This window comes from Balaenoptera borealis, assembly GCF_965194805.1.
Source record: "Balaenoptera borealis genome assembly, chromosome: 16".
NCBI lineage: Eukaryota > Metazoa > Chordata > Mammalia > Artiodactyla > Balaenopteridae > Balaenoptera > Balaenoptera borealis.
In genome coordinates, this window is record NC_138872.1 from 37020692 (window position 1) to 37045796 (window position 25105).

General features: G+C 43.5%; 1 protein-coding gene across 4 annotated transcripts in view; it reads right to left on the bottom strand.

The window, feature by feature from the left end:
- The window catches only part of PAK5 (p21 (RAC1) activated kinase 5), a 320997-nt gene that overhangs the window by 17130 nt on the left and 278762 nt on the right, over positions 1 to 25105 (bottom strand). For 3 of the 4 annotated variants that reach the window (XM_082359049.1, XM_082359051.1, XM_082359050.1), the window contains 3 exons: positions 8091 to 8582; positions 6738 to 6871; positions 2091 to 2217 (listed from right to left, as the gene is read on the bottom strand). In XM_082359049.1, coding sequence (XP_082215175.1) covers positions 2091 to 2217; positions 6738 to 6871; positions 8091 to 8582 — 753 coding nt within the window. Of the gene's footprint in view, positions 1 to 773; positions 994 to 2090; positions 2218 to 6737; positions 6872 to 8090; positions 8583 to 25105 lie in introns of those variants that run through there. The other variant, XM_082359052.1, reaches the window with a different exon arrangement.

Consider the following 25105-nt stretch of genomic DNA (forward strand, 5'->3'; position numbering starts at 1 on the left):
TCCGACAGGTACTCACAGCAAGGGTGAGCCTACACCCTCAAACTCTAAAAACAATGAAAGAAAGCCTGGCAGAAACTGTCCTGATTTTTTTTTCCTGTAAGCTCCAGTCCCCAGAGCCAATTTGTGGACCAGTTCAATGCTCTGCAAATTGTGTTCTGAGGCCATGGGACCTTGCCCTGGTGCTTTTCTGAGTCAGGCCAGGAGAGAGTTCTACCCCTTTTCCTATAGCTCCCCTGCTCTATGGCAGATGCTGTAAAATGGCCACATGGTCTTCCCCTCTCTGTATCCACATGCCTTTGGATGCAACTTTGCAACTTCTCCCATCAAGAGGAAGTGGTGTTTATGGTGCTACTTCCCCACCCCTTGCATCTAGGCCCAGTTACCTCTACTACCACTGCTCAGATCCAGCCAACCACCAGGCTAATTAGTGAGGCTGTCAACCCCAAAGTGACCACAATGCAAGAGTGAGCTCAGCTGATGTCACGTGGAGCAGAGGTAAGCTGTCCCAGCTAAGGTCAGTGCAAAAGCCGACTCACAGAATTGTGAGCAAATAAATGGTTCTGGGTTTAAGCCACTAAGTATTGAGTGGTTTGTTGTGTAGCAAAAACTGACTGACACAGACTCCTGTACACTCTTAAAAAAAATTCAGCCAGAGTAATGCAGAAAGCAGGACTTAAAACTGCCCATTAAACATAATACTAAGTTGGCAAATTATGTGTGTGTGTGTGTGTGTGTGTGTGTGTGTGTGTGTATGTTCATATATATATATATATATATATATATATATATATATATGAAATGGGATTATGGGTGATTTTTATTTTATTCTTTATACTTTTCTGAATTTGCTGAATTTTCCACAATAAAACTGACAATCTTTTTAAAACAAAAGAAGAAAAGCCAAAGTTCTTGGGTAGTTTCTTCTGGTTGTCCTCTGATCATTCCTGGGCAAATTCTGATGTGACGTGAACATTTTCCATGTGACTGAGGATGCTGGGTGGTAAAAGACAGGTGCATTAAAGGGACAGCTGGCTCCATTCATCACAAGGCTATTACATCTGCTGGGAGTTTCAGGAAGATTAAAAGGGTCTAAATAGGGGGAAAAAAATCTATGCTTCAAAACTCTTCCATCTAACTAAGTCTTCCTGGGAATGTCAACTCATGCCTTCCTTGGCTGTTGTATTCTATCTGGTGTGGCTGATGAGTTTCAAGTGAATCCCCTGAGCAGGCTGCAATGATGGGAAATGCAGATATCTGGGCCTGGGGATACACTAGTGTGATGGATATCTTCTGTTTGTCCTTTCAGATCTGGGAGCCCTGAACCCTGGGAGGCCAACCTGTGTTGACCATTGATGGCTTCTGATTGGACTCAGCCAATGGGAAGCACCAGTAGGAGATTGGAAGGAAGGAGCAGAGTGAGGTTCAGGTACTTATTGGCCCAGCTCCCATCCAGCAGGTTCACTATGGTCTGGCTTCCACTGAAGATCAGAGCTCCTGCCAGGCAGCCCTCTTCACACAACAATCTCTATTTCAAGATTCCAGTGACTAGTTCTGCACCTCACCTCTTCAGTCATGGGGTAATAAGAGTGGTGTTCTATTCTAGAGACCTATGCTGGTCCTCATGACAGTTCCTTTTGGCTTTTCTACATCTCATCTGCCCACACCTTTATTAAACTCTCCTCAAAGCACTGGAATTTGTCATCTGTTTCCTGCAGGGACTCTGAGAGATACTGCAGACATGCGTAGTCACACGAACAGGGTGGACACAGTCCTAGAAAAGTCATTTTCTCTCCACCAATGAAAATAAGAATGTGGCAGAAAAATAAAAGAAATTTCTATAGTTTCTATTACTTCCTGCACTTACTGTTAAGGCAGAAAATTATCCGTCAAATTCAGCTCACAGATAGTTCTGAATAACAGGATGACACAGAGGATGGTAATTTCTTTTTCAAAAGCCTCCTGGGAAGGGGAGTGGGTGACTTGCAACTAAGGAAAATTAGAATTATGAGAAAGTGTTCTTAGGAATATAATACCTGTGACAGGTGAAATGACAAGGTAAACTGGGGAGGGACCCAACATGAAAATCTTACCCGGCCATCACTTGTCAGCAGGATGGAGTCACTCTTTATGTCCCTGTGAATCACTCCTTGGTTGTGCAGGTAGGAGAGAGCCCTCAGAACCGACAGACAGACGGTAGCTATTTGTTCTTCATTCATTCTAGAAAGGAAATCACATTGAAGGAGCAAGGTCAGGCTTAAGACCATCTTTGAAATGATCAAGAGAGGTGGCTCCCTTGTGTTCTAGTGAACCAGTCCATGCTCCCCAGCCCATGTCTCGAAAATCTATGGGGAAGGAAAAGGAAGTCTTTGGGACCTGATTCCCAGAACCTAAGGTCTGGCATTGAGGATGATAGGGGCTCAGTATAAGCTAAAGTAAAGAGACCCCCATTGGCTGGCTTTTGCATCATCAGTGCAAATGCACTTCCTTGGACTCTTATAGGTAATTCCCCAGGTACTGACAAGCCACCAGGGACCTACAGAGAGGGCACACTGAATGACGCCAAAGTTCCAGGAGTGGCTGCTAGATGACCTTGAGGAAGTCCTTTAACTTCCTCGGGTCTCTTTTTCCTCATCTTGGAAATGGGCAAGGCCATGGTTCTCTTCAAGGTTGGACTCAGGCAAAGTGGTCTTTAGATCTCTAAGATCCCCCTCTGGGACTTGCCCTGCCTCTCACTAGCCCTTCCTCTCCCTCCTCCAGGAGCTGGAAGCTTCTGTTGCTCCAGGTCCCTCTGTCAAGAAGGAAATTGGGCATAGTTAGTTACAAATAACCAAGCATGAATGCGTGATACCCTAATAAATAGACCATGGGAATAAGAAAGGCAAGCACAACACTGGATATGCTCCCCCATTTCATGGCTGCACCCTCCGAAGAAGGTATTTCTGGTTTCAGAGGAGACTGAGGTCAGGTGACCTGCCCAAGGTTATATAGCTCAGAAAGTAACCAAATCATGATTCAAACCCCACCTTTTATGAGTTCAAAACCCATGCTTTTCCACTTTCCCCACTGTATCATGCAGCAATTGTAACTCAAAAGAATGGATTTTCAGCCACTGAAGAACCCAGGTGGGAAGAATGATGTGGAGAATGGAGTCCCTCAGTGCCCTCAAAATGACCCATTTAGGCATCTGCCTAACTCAACTAGGTATAAAACTTCCTCCCTCTCACGGAGATATTGAGAGGCCCAAATTAGGTAGCAAATGTGAAAGACCTCCTAAAACAAACTATCAGGCAAACAGAGGAAGCTATCAGGAGACACAGTGCATAACTGACCAGAGCCCAAATTTAAGAATTGACTTGGGGAATAATCCCAGGTAACTTTTAGCTCAGCAGGACAAGTAAATAGATGGCTTTGAATCTGTGTTTCAGTCTTGTTGATGCCAACAAACCCCAACTGAGTAAAACTAGGGTTCAACGTAAAATCCAAGGAGATAACCAATCAGGAGAATGTCAAAGGTACAAAGTGGATGAGTATGAAGAAACATGCCCTTCTCTTTAAAGAGGATTCCTACCGCCACAATGAATTGGTCTCATAGGAAAGCAGGTGTCTGAAACAGTGTGGAAACCTACAACTTCTGTGTTCTTGGTTTTGTGGTAAGCGGGCTGGTCATTATGCTGGATTGTTTTCAGATGACAATTTTCACATCTGCCCAAAGCACAGTCCTGAGAGGTTTAGAGCATCAGCCACAGGGACAAGTCCAACTACATCTCAAAATTAATTCAGGACCAAGAATTATCATTTTTAATAAAATTAATAAAATAAAATCCATTTTTCTTGGATTCAATGAGATTTGAGTTATTTGAAGCAGGCATAAAGATTTTTCACAGGTCAATGGTAACAAAAACTAATTGACTCTGAGCCCCCAATCACAAATTCCACAAGACCTGGAATTTATAACAAATGCTACTGACTCTTAATTCAATGACTTTGAAATGGACATGGCCTACTGTAGAAAGCCTGGTGCTTTCCTACTTCAGCAGGGAGGAAGTCAGGTGGGGATAAAAACACCTCAGGTTTTGTAGTCAACTCCAAATTCAAATCCTGGCTCTGCCTATTATTAAATACGTGATCTTGAGAAAGATACTTTTCACCTCTATGAGTCATAGCTTCATCCTCTAACAGACAGGCACATCAGCACCTACCTTATAGAGATGTGTGAAGGTTCCATGAGTTAATGTATAAAGAACCTGACAGAGCTTGGTACTTTCGTTTCCCTTCTAGAACTGTTTCCTTGAAAAAAGTAGGATATGATTTAACAAGATGCTAGATAGGTCTAAAACTTTAGTATGTATAAGAAACTCCTGAGGGGACTTCCCTGGTGGCACAGTGGTTAAGAATCTGCCTGCCAATGCAGGGGACACAGGTTCGCTCCCTGGTCCGGGAAGATCCCACATGCCGCGGAGCAACTAAGCCCGCATGCCACAACTACTGAGCCTACCCGCCACAGCTACTGAAGCCCATGTGCTTAGAGCCCATGCTCTGCAACAAGAGAAGCCACCACAATAAGAAGCACGGGCACCGCAACGAAGAGTAGCCCCCGCCCGCCGTAACTAGAGAAAGCCCGTGTGCAGCAACAAAGACTCAACACAGCAAAAAATAAATAAATAAAATAAATAAATTAAAAAAAAAAAGAAGAAACTCCTGAGCATCTGGCTAGATGATGGATTATTTTAGTCCATCTGGGTAGAGCCTGAGATGCTGTATTTCTAACAAGCTCCTAGGGGATGTTGATGCTGCTGGTCCCCAGACCACACTTTGAGTGGCAAGCAGTTAAATGTTTTATCAACCAATCAATCATTCAATGAAGTACTTACTGAATATCTACTGTAGGAAACTCTCTGAACTACCAGCTTAAGGATTTCAAATTCTAAATATCCATGGTATTCCTTGACACACAATTGCTTCTTGCTCTCTGGAGCTACTCTGCCTTCAAGGGGAAATCCATCAACAAAACTAGATGGAGAGAATTAGAAAACACAATGGATTCTAGAGAGGCTGGCCCTTCAGTGAATCCCACAGATACAAAATAAGAACTTGACAAAGGGAGAGCTGTAGTTTTCTGATGCTCTCTGAGGCAAGAAAAAAGCCCCTCCCTTGGACATATTTTTATTAATTGTTTTATATGTAAGTCACATTTGTCTTATTCTTAGGTCTCTTCAGTATACTTGTTGCTACAATTTAAGATGATTAGATAGATAGATGATAGATAGATAGATAGATAGATAGATAGATAGATAGATAGATAGATAGATATGGTGGTTGTATGGCTATACCAATAGGAATCTGCCAGCTGAAATGTTGGTGATAAACATTCAGTGTCTTCCCTCGTGTCCTTTTGTTTTTAGATGGTCTACCGCAGACTCAGAGCTATAGGGAGTCATGATTGAAACACTGCCTCATTTTAGTGGAGAAAAAGCAGAACCTTCGATCCCTTATGGGTTTCTGAACACTTTCTTGCTACCTTGCTTTCCACCTATTGTCGCTCAACTGGATTCACTTATGATTTGGATTCCATTTCAGTGACATCAGCTAATACCCAATGTAGCTCTTTCATGACAATCCTCTCAACTCTTTGGTATTTTATTTACCAGCAGAGCAAACTTAAAGTTTCCCAAATGTAACATGATTTTTTTACACGTCTGTTCCTTTGAACCTTGCTTTTCCAGCGAGGTCCATGAACTAATGGCATTAACATCGCCTGGGGGTTCCTTAGAATGCAGAGTATTATGCCCCCCCATTGAATCAGGATCTGCATTTTAATAAGATCCACGGGTAATTTGTATGCATATTAAAATTTTAGAAGCACTGTCTTAGCACATACTCTTTCATTTGCCTTCAATGCCCTTTTCTTCCCACTTGCCTTCTTAGTAAACTCTGATGCATCTCTCAAAACCCATCTTGGACATCACCGTATATTGGAAATCCTTCTTGACTCTCTTATAGAGATATTCAGGTATTCTTCTATGCTACTTATATACTTCTTTCTAATTCTGCACAGTTGTTATAATGTATTTATTTCTAATCTGAGACTTCCTTGGAAGGGTGTATCTGAGCCTTATTCATTTGTATCTTTTGTAGCCCCAACACTTAGGAAAGAGCCTGGCACATAAAAAGTGATTAATAAACACTTGATGAAATGACCACAATTGACACATCAGAGAAGCAAGTAGCTGAGGGAACAGTGGCAATTAACCATTGTTACTTGCATGATTTAAAAACAGATTTGAAGAATCTCTCTCTCTCTTATGTAGTTTGTTATTATGATATAAAATTTTGATCTTTCACCTGCCCCTGCCTTCCCCAGGTACCCTTGGTGGTATCAACACATAGCAATGGTATAGCAACTTAGGAGAATGAAACTCAGTTTTAGAAATCTATGTAAGGATGGGAAATTCTATTATTTGTCACCGAAACTCCATTCTCAGCAGCTTGCTGATTTAAAATCAGTGGGTATCAATGAACTTCTGGAGGGCAGGGAGAATGTGAATTGAGTGAATGAACTATACATACATGATATTGTGATAGGCACCTGGGAATACAGAGAAAAAAGGCAGTCATTTCTCTACCTTCAAAGTGCTTAACCACTTATGAAGAGTTCATAAATATAGTCACTGAGGCCTTACCCTGGAAAAGAATAATAAGCACCTTGAACTACTTGCCTGGATAGTAAAGAAACTTACCTGGTATGAGTAACGATATCTGTCAAGGCACCACCTTCTAGGAATTCCATGACCACCCAGAGCTCATCATTGACAAGGTAGCTGTTGTACATGTCAACCACGTTGTCATGGTGATAATCCCGCATTATCACAACCTGGGCAAAATGGAAAGACACTGTTTGACTTTGGACCGTGAAATTTGACTTTTTGTTTTCTCATGGCTACATTTGGGCTGTGAGTTCAACTGATGGGGAGTACTGATTGTGTGTGTGTGTGGGGGGGTTATTCAGAAGTCTATTACAGACAAAGGGACAGCACTGAGAGCAGCTGGCAGGAATAGAGGGGATCAAGTTAACAAATTCAGAGAAAATGGCAGGTCAACCAGACACTGGGTTGGGGGAGAATACGGAGTAAAAACAGGCAGAACCATGGCAGAGTTTGCATTCACAAGAGGGAGTTTAGTTGACTGTTTGGGGGGATGTGATCAGATATCCCACAGGTTACTTTTAAAACACATTGTCCATACTGTGCTATTGGTTAACTGGGCAAAAGGGTCACCAACTCAAGGTAAGTGAGTCTCAGAAGTGACTGAAGTAAACAGTTATTAGGTCTGGGGCCACATGACACCAATTTAACTTCTTGGGAGGTCTAGGCTGAGTCTGAAAGAGTTTGGGCTGAACATAAAGGATAAGTCTTGAAGGTAAAAACATTATGACTTAGGCATTAAAAGGCCAACTTGTGTCTGCTTGCTGGAGAGTGTCCAGGAATTGCCATCCTGTGGCCGCTTCTGGTGATATTTTCAGAATGAGTGTTAAATAATAAATTATGCAGTTGTTTAAGTTATATTTTCCCTGTCTGTTCTGGCATTGTGGTTTGGAAATAAGTTCCAGAAATCAGGAGCTGTGGACTGGGAAGAAGATGAATCCCACTCACCCCGTGCTCTCTGTGAGGTTTGGAGCATGGAAAAGAAATGGACACCTATGGGAGTTGGAGCTGGGTGGAGCCTTCACATAAGCCATCATGGAAGAGGGTCCAAAGTCACAGCTGATTGCATTGTTACAGCTGTATGAACCTATTGTCTGACCCCGGGCTAGTAACATAATCTGATGCTAGGTTTCCTTATTGCTAAATGCAGATAACATTTTTCTGTCTATGGCTGTTGTGAGAATCAAACCAGACCAATGCTTAGCACAGTGGCTGATCCACGGGAAGTACTTCATAAAGAGGCAGCCATACAGGCATAGAAAGAGGGATGTTATTTTTGTATTTATATTTTCTGTGTTTTCTAATGTCCTAAAATGTACATATGTTATTTCTGAAATGGGAAAGAAATGTTACATAGGACAGAAAGGATGATCCGAACACACCATCTACCTCATTAAAAAGCAGCTCTCGTCTCTGTTGCTTTCGGAGGTCCATTTTCTTCACGGCGACTTGCTTCCCCGTGTGTTTCTCGGTGGCGATGCACACAATGCCGGTTGACCCTTCCCCGATTTTGATAAAGTTGTCCAAATATTCTCTGGGGTCTCCTGGACTGACCACCAGCTGCAGGGCTGCCCGGAACTGTTCGTGGGACACCCTGGAGGGCTGCTGGTCTGAGGAGGAGCCCCAGCTGGGTGGGGGGTAGGTGCTAGATGAGATGCTGAGAGAGCTCAGGTAAGAAGCTGTGGAGATGTACTGTGAACTGGTCTGCAGGGAGGGGTGGTGGTACAGGGTGGCTGTGTGGTATCCAGATGGGTACTGGTGGCTGCTTGAGGAATAGCCTGATTTGCTTTGACTTTGAGGTAGTTTGGCAGGGCCCCTGGGGTAGGTGTCAGACCCTGACAGTGGAGGGCTGAGGACCACCTGTGCTCGATCATAATCCACCTGGGAAGACAGACACAGATGGAGAAATTCATATGATACATCTGAACACCATAGCCATCACACAGCTGGTCCAAATGATGAGCACCACTGCACAACCCACTCGTGGGTGAGGCTTACCTCGTGGGGTCCCAGGATGCATCGCTTCCACCCTTTACCTGCCCTCTGACCTCCCCATCCTGCCTATTTCTTCCTCCTTCCCTATTAAAATCCCCAGAAGTAGACTCTGAGACCTGGATTCAAATGCAAGTAGTAGGAGGTGATCCCAGGGGTTATGAAGGGAAAATGCCAATACAGTAAGTCCCCTACATACGAATGAGTTCCGTTCCGAGATTGTGTTCACAAGTCCAATTTGTTTTTAAGTCCACCAAAGTTAGCCTAGGTACCCAACTAACACAATCGGCTATATAGTACTGTACTGTAATAGGTTTATAATACTTTTTACATAAATAATACATAAAAAACAAACAAAAAATAAACACTTTTAATCTTACAGTACAGTACCTTGAAAAATACAGTACTACAGTACAACAGCTGGTATACAGGGGCTGATCAAGTGAACAGGCAAGAAGAGTTACTGACCGGAGGAGGGAGAGGAGGTGGGAGATGGTAGAGCTGAAGGATCGTCAGCAATAGGAGATGGAGGGCAAGCTGCAATTTCACTCATGCTTGATGTGGATGACACAGGTTCTGGGTCCTTGCTGGATTCAATTCTACCTACCGTCTTGGAAAAAAAACGATCCAGTGATGTCTGGGTAGTAGCTCTTTTTTCTCATCTTAGATGATGCAGTAGCACTGGATTGCATTCTGAGCAGCTGCTGCAACTTTCATGTACCATTCTACATTCGGGTCCTGTGCCTCAAAAACTAACAGTGCCTTCTCAGATAAAGAAAATCCCCTTGCCATTTCCTGCATTGTGAATCTCTTCAGTTCTTCAGTTACTTCTTCTTCCTCTTGTCTCTCTGCCCTTTCTCTGGGCCTCCAATTCCATAAAGTCTTCATTAGTAAGCCCCTCATGTTGCACAGCAAGAAGTTCAGTGAAGTCGTCCTCTTGCAGATCTAGCTCCAGCTTCTTGCTGAGGGTCACTAAGTTGCTGAAGACCTCTTTGGACTCCTCATCCACCTTCTCAAATCCATGAAAATCGTGAACAAACTGTGGGCAAAGGTCCTTCCAAATCCCATTCATGGTGATGGCTGTAACTTCACGCCAAACAAAGTTAATGTTTTTTATGGCCTCGTAGATGTTAAAGTCCTTCCAAAATTGTCACAAGGTTGTTCCTGATTCATCACTCGCCTTAACTGCCTGACAAAAAGTGTGACGTACATATTTCTTGAAAATCACAATAACACCCTGGTCCATGGGTTGGATGAGCGACATAGCATTTGGTGGCAGATACACGACTTTGATGTTGGGATGAAAGTTGTCCATGAATGGGGGGTGGCCTGGAGCACTGTTGAGAAGCAAAATAATGTTGAATGGGACATCTTGCTCCAAGCAATATTTCTCTACCTCCGAGATAAAGTGGTGGAAAAATCAGTCCTGGAAAATTGTGTGTGTAACCCAGGATTTGGGGTTACTCTTCCACACAACAAAAAGAGAGCCCTGGGCTATGTTTTTAAGGGCTCTTGGGTGCTCTGAATGATAAACTAAGACAGGCTTCAGCTTCATATTGCCGAAAGCATTGCCACCAAACAACAGAGTTAGCTAGTCCTTTGCTGCTTTATAGCCTGGCATCAACTTTTCTTTCTTATTGATGTAACTTTTGTCTGGCATCCTTCTCCAGTACAGTCCTGTCTCATCCACATTAAAAACCTGCTAGGGGAAATATGCTCCTTCATCAATAATTTCTCAAAGCATTTCAGGAAATTCCCAGGCAGCTACCATATCTGCACTTGCTGCCTCGCCACTTACCTTTACGTTGTGAAGGTTGGCTCTAGGCTTGAACCAATGAAACCAGCCATGGCTGGCATTAAAAGATGCGCCCTCTGATTCTTCACCATGTTTCTTCTTCAAGTCTTCATAAAGGCTGTCAGCTTTCTCTTGAATCAACATTAAGCTGAGAGGGACTCGACACTGATGTGATCCTGCGTCCACACACTGAGAAGTTTCTCCATCTCCTCCCTCACTTTTCCATGCTTCTTCGATATTACTGGTGACATCATCAGCACAGCAGACTTCACATGTTCCATGATCTTGTCCTTGTTCTTCAGGATCGTGCCGATGGTTGAACAATTCATGTTATAAGAACTAGCGGCGTCTACCATCTTATTTCTTCTCGCTTCACTCTCTCAATTATTTTCACTTTTGTTTCCATCGTTATTGCTTGGTGCTTCTTAGCAGTACCAGCTATATCACTGTTGCTTTTACGCTTGCTTCTGGACATCCTGGGCTTGAAATAAAGATACTGTACAGTACAGTACACAAAAGCACAACCACTTGTAGAGGATGCACGCATGTGACAATGTACACCAGACATGTGAACCAACTTACGTGATTGGACATACGAATGCACGTTCTCATCTTTGAAAGTTCACAACTTGAAGGTTCATATGTAGGGGACTCACCAAATACGTAAAAGGGACAACCTAACTCCCTGTGCAAAGCAGTTTTTCGGACAATAAGATCAACACATACAAATCAGTATAAATGTATAATGTTTGAGAAAATTCAAAATCTGCAGGGCTGTGTGTGTGTATGAAAGAGAAATCTGCTTAGCCCTCAAAAGGATTCCAGGCAAGAACATTCTACTCTGACTGTGAAGAGTGGATTGAGGGAACTTAGTGGAGAGGATGGGGAGGACACACAGGGCAGGGGTGAGGGAAGCCAGTGAGGGGCTGCCATGACACTAGGTGTAAGTTCCAGCAATCACTCTCTGGAAAAGGTCAAGAAGGAGCTCTGGTCACCCCTGGAATGACTGAGGTCAGGGATGGTGAATATTCCACATCATACCACCCTCGCCTCCTTGCCCGAAGCAGAAAGTGCTAATAGATGAATACACTGTTTTGTGTAAGATCCTGATGATAACGAGAGTGTTGGATACATAGAAGGTGTTTGAAAAAGATTCGTTGATTGGACCTCCATCACCTTCTTAACACAGAGTCCCAGGAAGTCTCTACCACTCTACCAGGATGTACATGGAATGACATTTACATGCCCACTCCAAGGATCCAGATTTGCTCTAAAATGATGGTTACTGGCTACATGTGGCTATTTAATTAAAATCAATAGAAATTAAAAGTTAAAATTAAAAAATTCCATTCCTCACTCATATTAGTCACATGTTAGGTATTTAAGAGTCACCACGTTGGACTAGATATAGAATATTTATAGAACATATAGAATATTTCCACCATCGCAGAATGTTCTATCGGGTGGCACTGTTCTAGTTGAATTCATTGCTTCCACATTGTGGTCCATTCATTCATTCGTTTAGTGCACAGATTAATATTTAAGCAACCATTATGTGCTAGGCACCATTTCAGGTGCTGTGGGAAGGTCCAGCAATAATCATAATGGATGGTATTTCTGTTGTCCTGGAGTTGACATTCTAGAGAAGGAGATGGATGATAAACAAGAAAATTAATAAATATACAGTATGTGGTCCAGTAGTAATAGGTGATATGAAGAAAAATAAAGCAGAGCAAGGGGGTTGAGAGTAACAAGGTGCCATCTTGCATGGGATGGCCAAGGAAGGCCTTTCTGAGAGGTGTAATATGAGCAGAAACCTGGCTGAAGTGCGGGAGCAAGCCCTGTGACTGTGGGGGGCAGGGGTAGTCCAGGCAGAAGGCACAGCACACGCAGGATTCTGAGGCACACACAGGCTTGAGGAACAGCCTGGAGGCTCTCCTGGAGCAGAGAGGAGGCAGTTTGGAAAGACAGACAGAGAAGCGGTGAGGGGGCAGATCATACAGACCATGGCAAGGATGCTGGATGTTGCTGAGGGAGGTGGGAGCCACTGGAGGTTGCTAAGCAGAGGACAGTGACATGAACTTGACTCTCTGGATGCTGGAGAAGAGGCTTTGGTGGCAAGAGTGGAAACAGGGATGCCAGTTAGCTTACTGCAGTCAATGTAGGCAGAGATGAGGGTGGGTGCTGTAGATGGGGTGAGAAATGGGATCCAGAGTAGGGTCTGAAGATGGAGCTGATCCAATTTGTTGATGGATTGGATTAGAATATGAAGGAGAAGAATCAAAGATGACTCCCAGGATATTATCCTGAGGAGCAAGCCACTTAATAATATGAGGAGCATAGGGGCAGGAGCAGGCTTCTCGGCTGTGAATGAGCATCCAAGATGGCTCCCAGTGATCCCTGCCTCCCGACATGAATGTGTAGTCTCCTCCCTTATTGTATCAGGTTGATCTGTGAGCAAAAGAATATGGTGGAGGTAATAGTAAGTGTCCTCTGAGGTCAAAAAAGACATTGTGGCTTCTCTGCCTTCTCTCTTGGATCACTTGCTCTGGCTTTCTCCAGCTGCCATGTCGTGAGGACACCCAAAATCCTATAGAGAGGTCCTCCTGCCAAGAGCCAGCTAGAAACTGAAGCCTTCCACCAACAGCCATGTGCACCATATTTGAGGTGATCCTCTGTCCCCAGTCAAGCCTTCAGATTATTGCAGCCCTGCTGACCTCTTGACTGCAACCTCATGACAGACTCGAGGCCAGAATCACCCAGCTAAGCTAGTCACGGAAACCCACAGAAACTGTGTGAGGTAATAAATGTTCATTGTTGTTTTAAGCCATTAAGTTTGGGGATGATTTGTTACACAGCAATAGATAACTAAAACATAGGGTGAAACCCAGAGTTCCATCATGGCCACATTAAGTTTGAGAGAGCTATTAAACATCCAAAGGGAGATGCCACTTAGGTGACTTAGACATGCCTCCAGTCCAGGGAAAAGTTGACGCTAAAGACATGAATCTGAGAGTCATCAGTCTTTAGCTGGTGTTAAAAGCCATGGTGTTGAATGTGTAAGAGAAAGTCCAAGGACTACAACATCTAGAGACTAAAAAGTGGAGAAGGAACTTGCAAAAAGGAGCAGAGAAGGAGTGGCATGTGATGTAGGAAAGAAACTAAGGGACTAGGATGTCCTGAAGCCAGGAAGGAAAGTATTTCAAGAAGGAAGGAGTGATGAACCACATCAAATGCCACGGAGAAGTGAAGTTGGATGCGGCATGTTGCTCGTTGCATCGGGCAACATGGTGGTCATCTGGCAGAACAAAGGTGTCTGAACCTCTGGCCCCTTGCACAGCATGAACAGATGCCTCTTCAACAAGTCAGGGAGCAAGATCTGCACACAGCAGCCTCCTGAAAATTGCCATGGTACCATTCTCAGTTATGCACTGTCCATTGGCTCCCAGATCACACTGCTGGCCTCCTGTACTGCTGCACTCAGACAGCCTAGCATCAGCCAGCAGGGGCCGGGGTCCTGCTAAGCCAGGGCCCTGGCCTGGTTGCAGAGCAGAGAGAACGTATTTGAAGGACATAATGAGGGCTGAATATTGATTCTAATGACTTGAGTCAAATCATTTAGCCTCTCTCAACCTCAGTTTCCTCATCTGTAAAATGAGGGTCATCACACCTCCCTCATGGGGCTTTTATGAGGCTTACCTGGGGGAATCCTAGAGCAGCCTGGTGTTTAAGAAAAGACTTTGGACTCAAAAACTTCTTCTGCCATTTACAAGTTGTACGACATTGGGCAAGTTATTTCAACTCTTGTGCTTCAGTTTTCTCACTGGTAAAATGAGAGCAATAATAATAATACCTACCAAGTGATAATAATACCTATCTCCTTAGGTCACTGTGAACTCTAAAGAACTGAATACAATCAAAGGATTTGAACAGTGACTGTTCCATACAGTCTGTTAATTCATTCTGGGTAGTGTTATTATTATATAAAGTGCTTAGTACAGCAGCAGGAATATAAAAGAAAATAATAAATAGTAACTACAGTGGTAATAAGACTAGTGAGCATTTACTGAATATGTACAATGTACTGGTAGCATATATACTCCCATACATTAACCTTCTAAAACAATCAAAGTGTTCCTAATTATAATATATTCAGCACTGTATTATAATTAAAATGCTACATTTGACATCAAGCTGATTTTTGTCTAAGGTCCTGGATTTATGCCATACACAAGGAAAACTGGTGTGTGTATGTACTGGGCTGGGGGGGAGACAAATGTCAGTGTAAATTAAATAATTCAATTCTTCCTTTAAATTAAGCTCCAGATTAACCAAGCCCAGTCTAGTCACAAGGCCAGTGTGTGAGGGCAAGCGGGGTCTGTGACTTTTACTTTTGAAAGTGTGTCCTGGGAGCCACCACATGCCATCATATCCTGGTGTCTTCCTGGGAGGATCTCCTCCTGTAGTTTAAGTGAAACTGAATTCATTCCCCACAAGCATGTATAACTGGTCTCTGAAGAAATGTCAGAAATAAAAGGCTGTTTCCTGTAGGAATCGCATCCGGACACTGCTCTTCCTTATCAGAGTCTACTCTTCACGGCTGGCATGATGCATCAAGAAAAGGATGCTTGTATCCGGCCTTACATTTAGATCTTTAATCCATTTGGAGTTTATTTTTGTGTATGGTGTTAGAGAATGTTCTAATTTCACTCTTTTACATGTAGCTCTCCAGTTTTCCCAGCACCACTTATTGAAGAGACTGTCTTTTCTCCATTGTCTATTCTTTTGCCTCCTTTGTCTTGTAAATCAACCATACTCCAATATAAAATAAAATAAAAATTAAATTTAAAAATAATTAAATACAAAAAAAAAAGAAAAAGAAAGTAAAGGACGCTTGTCTGCACAAATGGGACAATTTCCAGTCAGACAGAATGCAGAGTTGTTCAGTGCTAGCTAAATGTCTTCGAAACTAGGTCTTGGAGATAAAACGGTGCCATTGTCTTTCATGGCTGCTGGGAAGAGGTGCAGACTCTTAAAAAAGCATTGGATGAGGAGCAAACACTATCACAGGAGACAGTTTTTGGAACCAGACTCAAGGGATACCAGTCAAAGGACAATGGACTTTTGGTTCCAGTGAGAGAATGCATGGTCCTCCCTCCAGACTCCATCTGCTCAAAGAGATGATGGTGGACAAACAGCTGGCTTTGGGAAGGAGAAATTCATAGGTGACTTTGTTCTGGCCACCATGTTGCAGAACCATGGCTCTCAGTTGGGTTTTGATGACCCAAGGTTTCCATGATGGTGACTATCGCTGGCCCACACGTTGGTGGCTGGCCTCATGATTTTTCACTCTAAGAGTCAAGCAGAAGGCAGTTAATCCCACTGTATTGATAAAGTTGAGGCTTTGGGAGGTGAAACTGTTCCCAAGCAATCTGAGGCCAGCTGCCCCAAACCTCCAAGAAGATTACACAAACCGATTCTTCGGCTCAGGTCAGGCCTTCACCTCCAGTGGGAGGGTGTCCATATCCCAGCTGCCGGACACACTGGCACCACAGGCCTGCTTTCTTGCCTGCCTTGGCATTTCTTCCACTAGTTGTCACCTCCCTGGCCTACGTAATCAAGGGTGGACATTCTCTCTGATAAAAAGTAGGGGTGTTTTACTGGGAGCAAAGTCGGGGCCCCTTCCATTAACCAACTGCTCTGTTAGAAGCCTGTCTCACAGGAGTAACTCACACTGATGTTAATAATGATACTTGACATTTGCTGAGTGCTTCCCACGTGCCAGGGACTGTTCCAAGCATTTCATGTACATGGCTACATTTAAATCCCAAGTTACACAGTGAGATAAAGTCCTGTAATTGTTCCATTTTACAGAAAAGTAAACTGAGGCACCACGGGTTTAAGTAGTCATGCAAAGGTCTCAAAGCTCCTAAGAAGTCGAGCTGGGGTTCAAATCCAGACAATGTCACTTTAGAACCTGGGTCCTTGATACCTTCTCAGAGCTATCTTTCAATGATGAAAAGGTAGACAGGGTCAGGACAGAGGTGGGCACAGTGTAGAGTGACTGCTACGGAGCTAAAGCCTGATTAGGGTGTTTCACTGGGGGCCCAGATGTCTGAGCAGCCTGAGGCCAAATGCAAGAACTGGGCCAGAAAATGATGGATGATAATGCCTGGGGGAGGGGGGTGAAAAGAAAAATTAAGTGTGTGTGTGTGTGTGTGTGTGTGTGTGTGTGTGTGTGTGTGTGAACAGTCTTGGCTTATAGAAATCAGCTCAAAATATACAAAAAAGGAATAATCATCACAGCAAAATGAGTTGCTCATATATACATAATTCACTGCTTTCATTTTTACTTTGGCCAGAGCAGGATTTTGTGTTCAGCTGCAATGTCCAAACTTTCTTCTGTGTGTTTGTTCAAGAAAGAAAGCCCAAGCTTTCTTCTATAACATGGCCTCCTGGCCCTTTTACATGGCTCTTAAACTGTTATAATTATTTAACTGTTCTACTCTAAATCATCTTTCCCATGATATCTTATAATTATAAATGGGTGAAACAAAAATGATGAATTTGTCCATATATACTGTTTTGTACATATATACACGTTCATGTCTATAAGAGAGACTTGCAGAAGAGTGAAGCTTGAACTGGGCTACATTTTCTACAACCTGATTTACAAATATATTCTAGAACAAAAGGAGTACATTTGGAGTCCACGTGGGCAGGACTGTAGCATCTCAAGAGGGATGTAGGATTTTATCATCTAGTGAAACCACAATGTGGTGTAATTGGACCAGGGAAAGGTACAGATATTTAATAAGCAAATCCAATGTGCCTCCCACCATCCGTGCCCCAAACCATTTCCAAAAGATCTATGCATATAGTTTACCTTCTAAGACCTTATTGCAAGGGCATAGGGAGCAGGGGTGGAAAGCCACAAGGCAGGAGAGAAAACAATAAAGAGACACCAGAAAGGCTTCCCCCACTCCTCCAAAGAGAACAGTCCTGTGATTCTGTGGAAAAGTATCAATAGTTTCATACAAGTGAGACCATGGTCTGCATACTTTTAAGGGTGATCTCCATATGGCAAGATGTTATAAGAGGAGAACAGATTTATTTTGTAAATTATTACCCAGGCTGATATCACCAGACTGCCAAACTGCTTAGTTGATGTCACAGGACCACTAATTGTCATTGGAAATCAGATACGTTCTCAGAAGGAATTCTCACTACAGGAATCTTTAAAATTACTGAAAAGACATAGAAACAGTCTTAGTTTCCTTCCTCTAAAATGGTTAATAACATATATTCAGTTTTTAGTTTCCCAATGCCTTTTAGAATTCAATATAAATTAAATCTTAAAGAAACGGACATTTTCATGTCTCTATTCAAACCCAATCAAAAAATAAGAAGGACCAAAAAAACAAAAAAAAAAAAGCAGTATTATATGGGAATAAATAATCCTCAGTTAACAACTCAGCCAGATTCCCCTTCCACAATGAGCACATCTCCAAGGACCGGGCCAGTCACAGGCTTGCGATGTATCAAAATTATAAATAATTATAGCAATGAATTCATTTAATCAATCAATTTCACCAGTGGTGTGCTGGGGTGGACAGGGCATAAAACTCCACACAGCTATCAATTACTCCGATTACAGCTGGCTGCCAGCCAGAATTCCCCTGATCCATGTTAGTTAAATGCACATTAATCTGAATTTGGCAGTGTAATCAAGGACCTAACTGAACTGTGAAATTGAATTCTGCAGTAGAACATCATTTGACCATTTTATGCCAAGGCTAGGAAAAAAGGCTTGCTGGGGGGAAGGAGAGAGAAAGAAAAGAAGGAAAAAAACCCTGCGGCAGCATCTATTTGTCACTGTGGCCTTCCGTGCTGGTGACAGGGAGGCTGCGGCTGGATTGTGCTGGATGTGTGTGTGTGTGCACGGGCAGGCGTGTTGTTAAGTCTGCGTCCACAGAATGGGGACTGCGGAAGTTTCCATGAAGGATGGTGTCTCTCTATCCACTCCTTGCAGTTATAGGGGATGGGAAGGCAGCCGGTTCCAGTGCCTGAGTGTGATGCTCCAGTACACCTTTCAAAGTACAATAAAGCAAAGACACTGCTCATCCCCCAAATGAAAAAAAGCCAGGCTGCGCGCTGCTTGTTCTCCACAAATCAAATGCAGGATAAAAGTGAATCATGAGGCTCTGAGCAAGAAAAGGACATCTTAAATTGTCCTTACTTGACTCAAAGGGAAAGGTAACAGGACCAGGCTTGGCTTGGCTTGGGGAAAGAAAAACGTCTGCTTGTAAGGATTTGGGAGAGAATCAGTACCTAGCTTTCTCTGTAGGGACATTTTAGAGACTGATAATTAGGGGAAGGGGATTCATTAAACCCTGTGACCTGCATCCCTGCTGTTATGCTCTGCAATCCCACAGCAGGAACGCCACTGATGGTGGCCAGTCCCCACCTGCCTGGCCTGTGGCGGATGGGCTCCTGTGTCTCCATCCATGACTTTCCAGCCTCCATTTCTCCTGCTGAAGTGACTGCTGACACGAGAGCTCCGATTACAGGATGGTAGGGAGTTGTTCCACCTCCAATGGCATCTTAATAAACAACAGCTACTGTCCTCGCTTGAGGCAAAACCATGTTCAGTTTCCTATGAATTACTTATATTCATTTACTAAATGGAGTGGCCCTGTTTCAGAGCCTATTATATGGACCAGATGACAAAGAGATACAGCACACACTTTGAGCTGGCATTCAATTTCAGTGAAAGAGGCACGCATATCACAGCAGGGAGCAGCGGTCAAGGGCAGGGCCCAGTAGAACCTCAGGGATCAAGGTGTCTCCTTAAGGTCCTGGTGCAAGGAACTTGGGAAGGAGGTTCAGTTCTGGATGATCAGACACTTGCTGGGTTTCCAAACTGCATGTAGCAGAAAGCCATTCACCATATTTAGCATTTTTGCAGGAAAATCTCCCACACCGTGAGGCTGGATTCCTATTTAGGCATGTAGGAATTTACACCTTATGACACGAAGTTTGAAGAGACGTGTACTTCCCTGCCTTACAAAACGGATGGCAAATGCACACAGAGAGTTCTGACAAGTGGCTCATGACCCCTACAAAGAGGCAAACCCTAGTTATTTGAAGAAATGAATCAATCTCCCATCAGCAGGCTCAAGGGGACAGGGTATTTTGGGCTCTTCCTCCACCTCCGAATCAGTATATCCAATTCACCCCCCACTGTTGCTACTCCAAACTAAGGATTCATCCTCTATTCAAGAGCAGAGTACTCTGACCTGTGATCTGTCACCGCCTGCAGAGACATGGTGGGGGGAAGGGGGCTGCACCTTTAGGAATTAGTTCGCTGCTGTAGAATATGGTTCAAATGTGTCAGGGCCTCTAAGAGCACTGGGACAGACAATGCCAGGTTAGATTCATTTCGTTTTTAATTTGGTAACGGGAAAACCCACTTATAATGACCAAAATACAATTTACTTTGAACCACAAGAACGTTCATGGGAAGATGAGTTCATTCATAGGCAAATGATGCCTAAAGTCTCCATGAGAAGGGACAGATGTTAGAGATGTTGCTCTGAATCACTTCTTTGATGTTTTATGAGCCTTAATGAACATCTTGCGGGAGCCCATGTGTAAAGGAAGAAAAATCTACAGGCAATACTATCCATTGTTATATTAAGCAATTAAGCACTTTCTCTCTCCCCCTGCCCCCTTCTCAGATTTTTGACGCAGCCCATCAGATTTCAACATCCTCGTCATTTCACTACCCATCAGGCCCTAAAGTATCTCTGAAAAGTGTTCTGCTGGGATCCTTAGTAGATTAGGAGCTACAGTTTTGTTCCTGGAGCCTTGGTTGAATCTGGGCGTGACAAGTACCACAAAGAATGGTGAGACATTAAACTATTGATTCAGGGAGGCTGAGCACACTGGTTCAATTGCTTTTTCCTTCTAGGAAAAGCAAAGTGAAGCTGAGCAGGGAAAAATCATTGCACTGGTGACCCCAGAATGAAGGTCTAGGGAACCATGCCACTGTTTTTCTTGCATCCTCTCTCTTCACTCAGAGCCCCTTAATATGCTAGCTATTTGGGATGACGTGGGCCCAGCATTGGTCACTTTGCTGCTCTGTGCAGTGGAGATGAAGAGGGTAAGGTAGAGGGATTGGTTGGCAGGAACCATCACAACTATGCATCTATAGAGATGATGGCTCTTGCCTTAATGCTGCTAAATTTTCTGTTCTCTCTTAGCAGCTGTCTTCCATAAGAAGTCTGAGAATGTCATTTCCATTCTGGAGAGTAGAGAAAGCACTGGGGTGGCAGGATTGTGGTCCTCAGGCCAGTTCAGTCGCTAAGGCTCTGCATGACCTTGAGAAGTCACACGGCTACTCTGGCCTTCCGTGACCCATATCTCTAAAGAGATGACAGTAGTAATTATGAGGTTGCACAGAGTGGCCGTGAGGGCAGAGTCAGATAGAACCTGTCCCCATATTTTGAAAATATATAAAAGATTATACCGACAGGATGCTCCTGTGACTGGCGAGAGCAGATATGGTGACATGTTTTCCAACCAGAAATATTCCTGAGACTAAGGGCTGACACTGAGGGCTTGCCATGTGCTAACTCCTTTACATTTATTAAACTTTTTTCATCCTCAGGACAAGTTTGAAGTAGGTATTGAGACACCCTATTTACAGATGAATGAACTGAGGCACAGACAAGATCACACAGCTAGAAAGTGCTGGAATCTTGGGGATCTGATTCTAGAACTTGTGCTCTTCAATGCCTTCTGTAATGGGTGAGAAAATCTGGTCTGTCTTTTATAAAATCAAATAAGACCATCATTCAAGGTACAGTGAGTGCGTAGGAGAGCCTCAGGGATCGCTACTCTTAATGCTTCCTTTGCAACCCATGGTCCCAGCTTTACCCACAAATCACAGTCTGCTGATGCTAAGGCGCTTCTTAGAGGATTCCAGCCTACCAAGAACAGACAGAATAAAGCACATTCCCATGCACCTCAAATCCACCTGTGAATCAGCACCCATTCTTTGTCAGAAAGGTGAGGGCTGCCTGCGGTGTGTGCATCTAGGCCCCAAGGCCTCATATCCATCTCTCTGCTCCTTGGTTTTCTTGGTGGAAATGGGAATGTTCTGGAATAGGTAGGCTTTAGAGTGAGATGGACCTAATTTTGGATCCTGGCTCAGCTGTTTGTCTTCATATCCTTGGGACGTCAGGAAAGATATAGTCTCTTTGAGTCTCAGCTTCTTCACTGTAGAAGGGAGATGATCTTGAATTCTTCCAGAGTTGTTGCGAGGACAAAATTGGGTCATGGTTGTAAAATGTCTAGCACAGTGCCTGGCACACAGTAACCTCCAGCGTCACATCACAGCCGTCATCCATCTACACACTATACACACAGACTGATGTATACAGATGATGCATATTAATAATTAGGTTACTGTAATTGTCAACTTATTTAACCTCACTCAACATCATAAGGCAGGGGCAGTCTTTATTCCCATTTCATAGATAAAGAAGTAAGGGCACAGTTAAGCAGTTTATTCACCCAACTGTAAGTGGCAATATCAAGACTCAAACCCAGGGAGTTTATCTCCGGAACCTATAGCCTTGACTGCCAGAAAGCATTTGGGGAACGACAGCTAGAGAACAGGGCTTCTCAGCTGGAGTTGCTTCTGCTCCCCCTGCCCCATATGACATTGGGCGCTGTCTAGAGATATTTTGGTTGTTACAGGTGAGGGAGGGGTGCTACTGGCCTTTGGTGAGCAGAGGTCAGGGATGCTGCTAAATATCCTACAGTGCATGGGGTGCCCCACAACAAACAATTACCAGGCCCAAAATGTCAATAGTGTCAAGGTTGAGAAATCCAGCTATAGAATGGAACAGGATGACACAAACCAAGGGGACGTTATTGCTGCAGGTGTTAGAAGGAGCTCGTAAGGAGCCAGGTTAAGGCGTGGCACCGCAGAAGCTATTCCTGTGCCATTGGGGATGTCGCCAATGTCTGGCTGAGGGGGTTGAGCCCAGAAAGCTGGGTCCCAGCTCTGCTATGAGCAGACTGACTGGGCTGTTTCCTGTTCAAAGTTCTAGAACTCCCATGGGATCAGCTGAGGCTCAATTTTAGTGGAAAGCCTGTATTGGTGACTTCTTCCCTTGCCCTATCCTGCTTTTTTCCTATTGCTCTCTCTCCCTCAATAAATCACCTGTTCCAGAATCCCTGTCTCAGGCTCAGCTTCTAGGGATCCCAGCTGAAGAACATCTGCTTTCCTGAAAAGTCTCCAGCTGCCCATCAGAAGTGCTGTCAACATCATTCTATCCCTTCTTCCCTCCCACTGGCTCTGAGGAAGCAGCATTCTTCTCTTCTGGTATTTAGAGTGTAGATCACTTATCTACACTCTAAATACCAGCTTCTCAAATCACAGGGATGGTTGCTACACAGCCATTTTACTCAGCATCCTTAAAGGTCTCTTTTTCTACTAACCCTTCCTCCCACTTCATGCATCCCAGGCAACCTCCAGAATTTACAGGACTGTGAGGCTCAACAAGGTAACACACGGATCTGGCAACCAGCCAGTGTTTCGTGAACTGGCAGATCTGGGATGACGTTGGGGGCTTCTTGGCAGTTGGAGCCAGAACAAGGGATGGATGTGCCGAGCCAGCACCAGACACCCAAGCCAACAGCCGCCTCATCCCTGGAAAGCATTGGCATGAGCAAAACCAAATGCACTGGAACAGGGTCTCCAGCCAGTTTCCCTCCCTATAAGGCAGCCTTGTCTGCAGGAGAGGGTGGAAAGCAGTCTCTCTCCATATCTGTTTTGGTAATTCTGTGATCTGAATGGTGCTATATGGATATGGTTTGGCTTTATCTTTTCCCCCAAGGTTTCATCTGCTCAGCCCCAGCAAAAAAACATTTAAAATTAAAGAGATGGATGCCAATATCTACAGATTTCATAACATCCTTTATTCCTGTTACACTAATGGGAAAGGTAGGTAGATAACATTGGAAGAGTTTTTTACTGTGGGTTAACATTTGTGAATTTTTTTAAAAATTTAAGCCAAAATGTAAAGCTGGTGTCACACACACACACAACCACACACACACACCCCTCCTCATTTTTGCTCTATCTGGAAACTTACTCAAGTTTCATGCTTTCTCTTGTTATTGGAGATGTGAACATTACCCATCAATTTCTAGAATTTTCCATGAGCCAAAGTCAAATTATCTGAGTCATGATTGCTATTTCTTCTCTCAGCAGGAAATCCAAATGTGATTGGTAGATTTTTAAGAGTCTAGTTCTAAGGACACAGGCACCTGAGTCTTTTTAGAGAGATGTTATATTTTTAATCAAGTAAACGTTTTAATTACTAACAGGCCTCCTACCTCCTACCCTCCCACAAGACCTGCTCGTGAATTTCTCATGGGTCTCCTATGAAACATGGAGCAGCAGATTGCTCCTTTGGAGTTCTGATTATAAGGACTGAAAAACACTTGGTAGGAACTGTTATGGGTTTTTTTTTTTTCTTAAGCCACAATAGTAGCCAAATAGACAAATATAAAGCAGGTCTGCTTTGCCTTATATTTGGAAGTCTGCAAGAAGAGGGAATCAGTGAAGAATTAAGCAATCTATCCCCTCCCTCCCTCTTTCCTCCCATCCTCTTCCTATTCCTCCACTTAACCTAAAGTTTTGGTGGCCACTGGGACCTCTCATGGGTTTTATTGGCAAATGCAGTTGAACCCCTAAAACTACATATGCCAATATAATGGGAAAAATACTGAACTGGGAGAAACTGCAGATCTAGATTCTTATTCTTCTTTTGCAACCAACCAACTGTGAAACCTTAAGTGTGCCATGTGACTTTCTGGACCTCACTTTCCCCTTCTGTGAAATGAGTAGGCAAGGGATGCTGGTGGTTATATTAAATCTCAAATGCCTCTAGGGATTAGGCTAATGGGAAAAATTAATGAAGTGGGCTGGGCAGAGCCTGTCCCTTGTAATGGAGCAGCTTTTACCTCCAGCCAATTCTATTTCCAATGCTATGTGAAAATGTGGGCCCAGGGATAACAGGTTGTCCCATTTTTCATAAGAGAAATCTGAGACCCAAAAGCTGAGAATTCTAAGTGAAATATCTTGATTTTTCAGATGTTGAAAATGACTATTGGGTGACTAAACATGTCAATGGGCCAAATACAGCTCCATGACTGAAAGGTTAAAGCCTCTGGACACAATTTTCTTGATGACCATGACCTAAAACAGCTCCCAACAACAAGCATTCAAATATACCATACACACAAAATCATATTTGACCCTGAATAGCCAAAGCAATCCTGAGAAAAAAGAACAAAACTGGAAGCATCACATTTCCTGATTGCAAACTATATTACAAAGTTATAGTAATCAAAACAGTATAGTTTTGGTAAAAAAGCACACTTAGATCAGTGGAACAGAATAGAGAGCCCAGAAATAAACCATACATATATGGTCAATTAATTTTTGACAGAGGAGACAAGAATATATAATGGGGAAAGGATAGTCTCTTCAATAAATAGTTCTGGGAAAACTGAATAGCCATGTGTAAAAGAATGA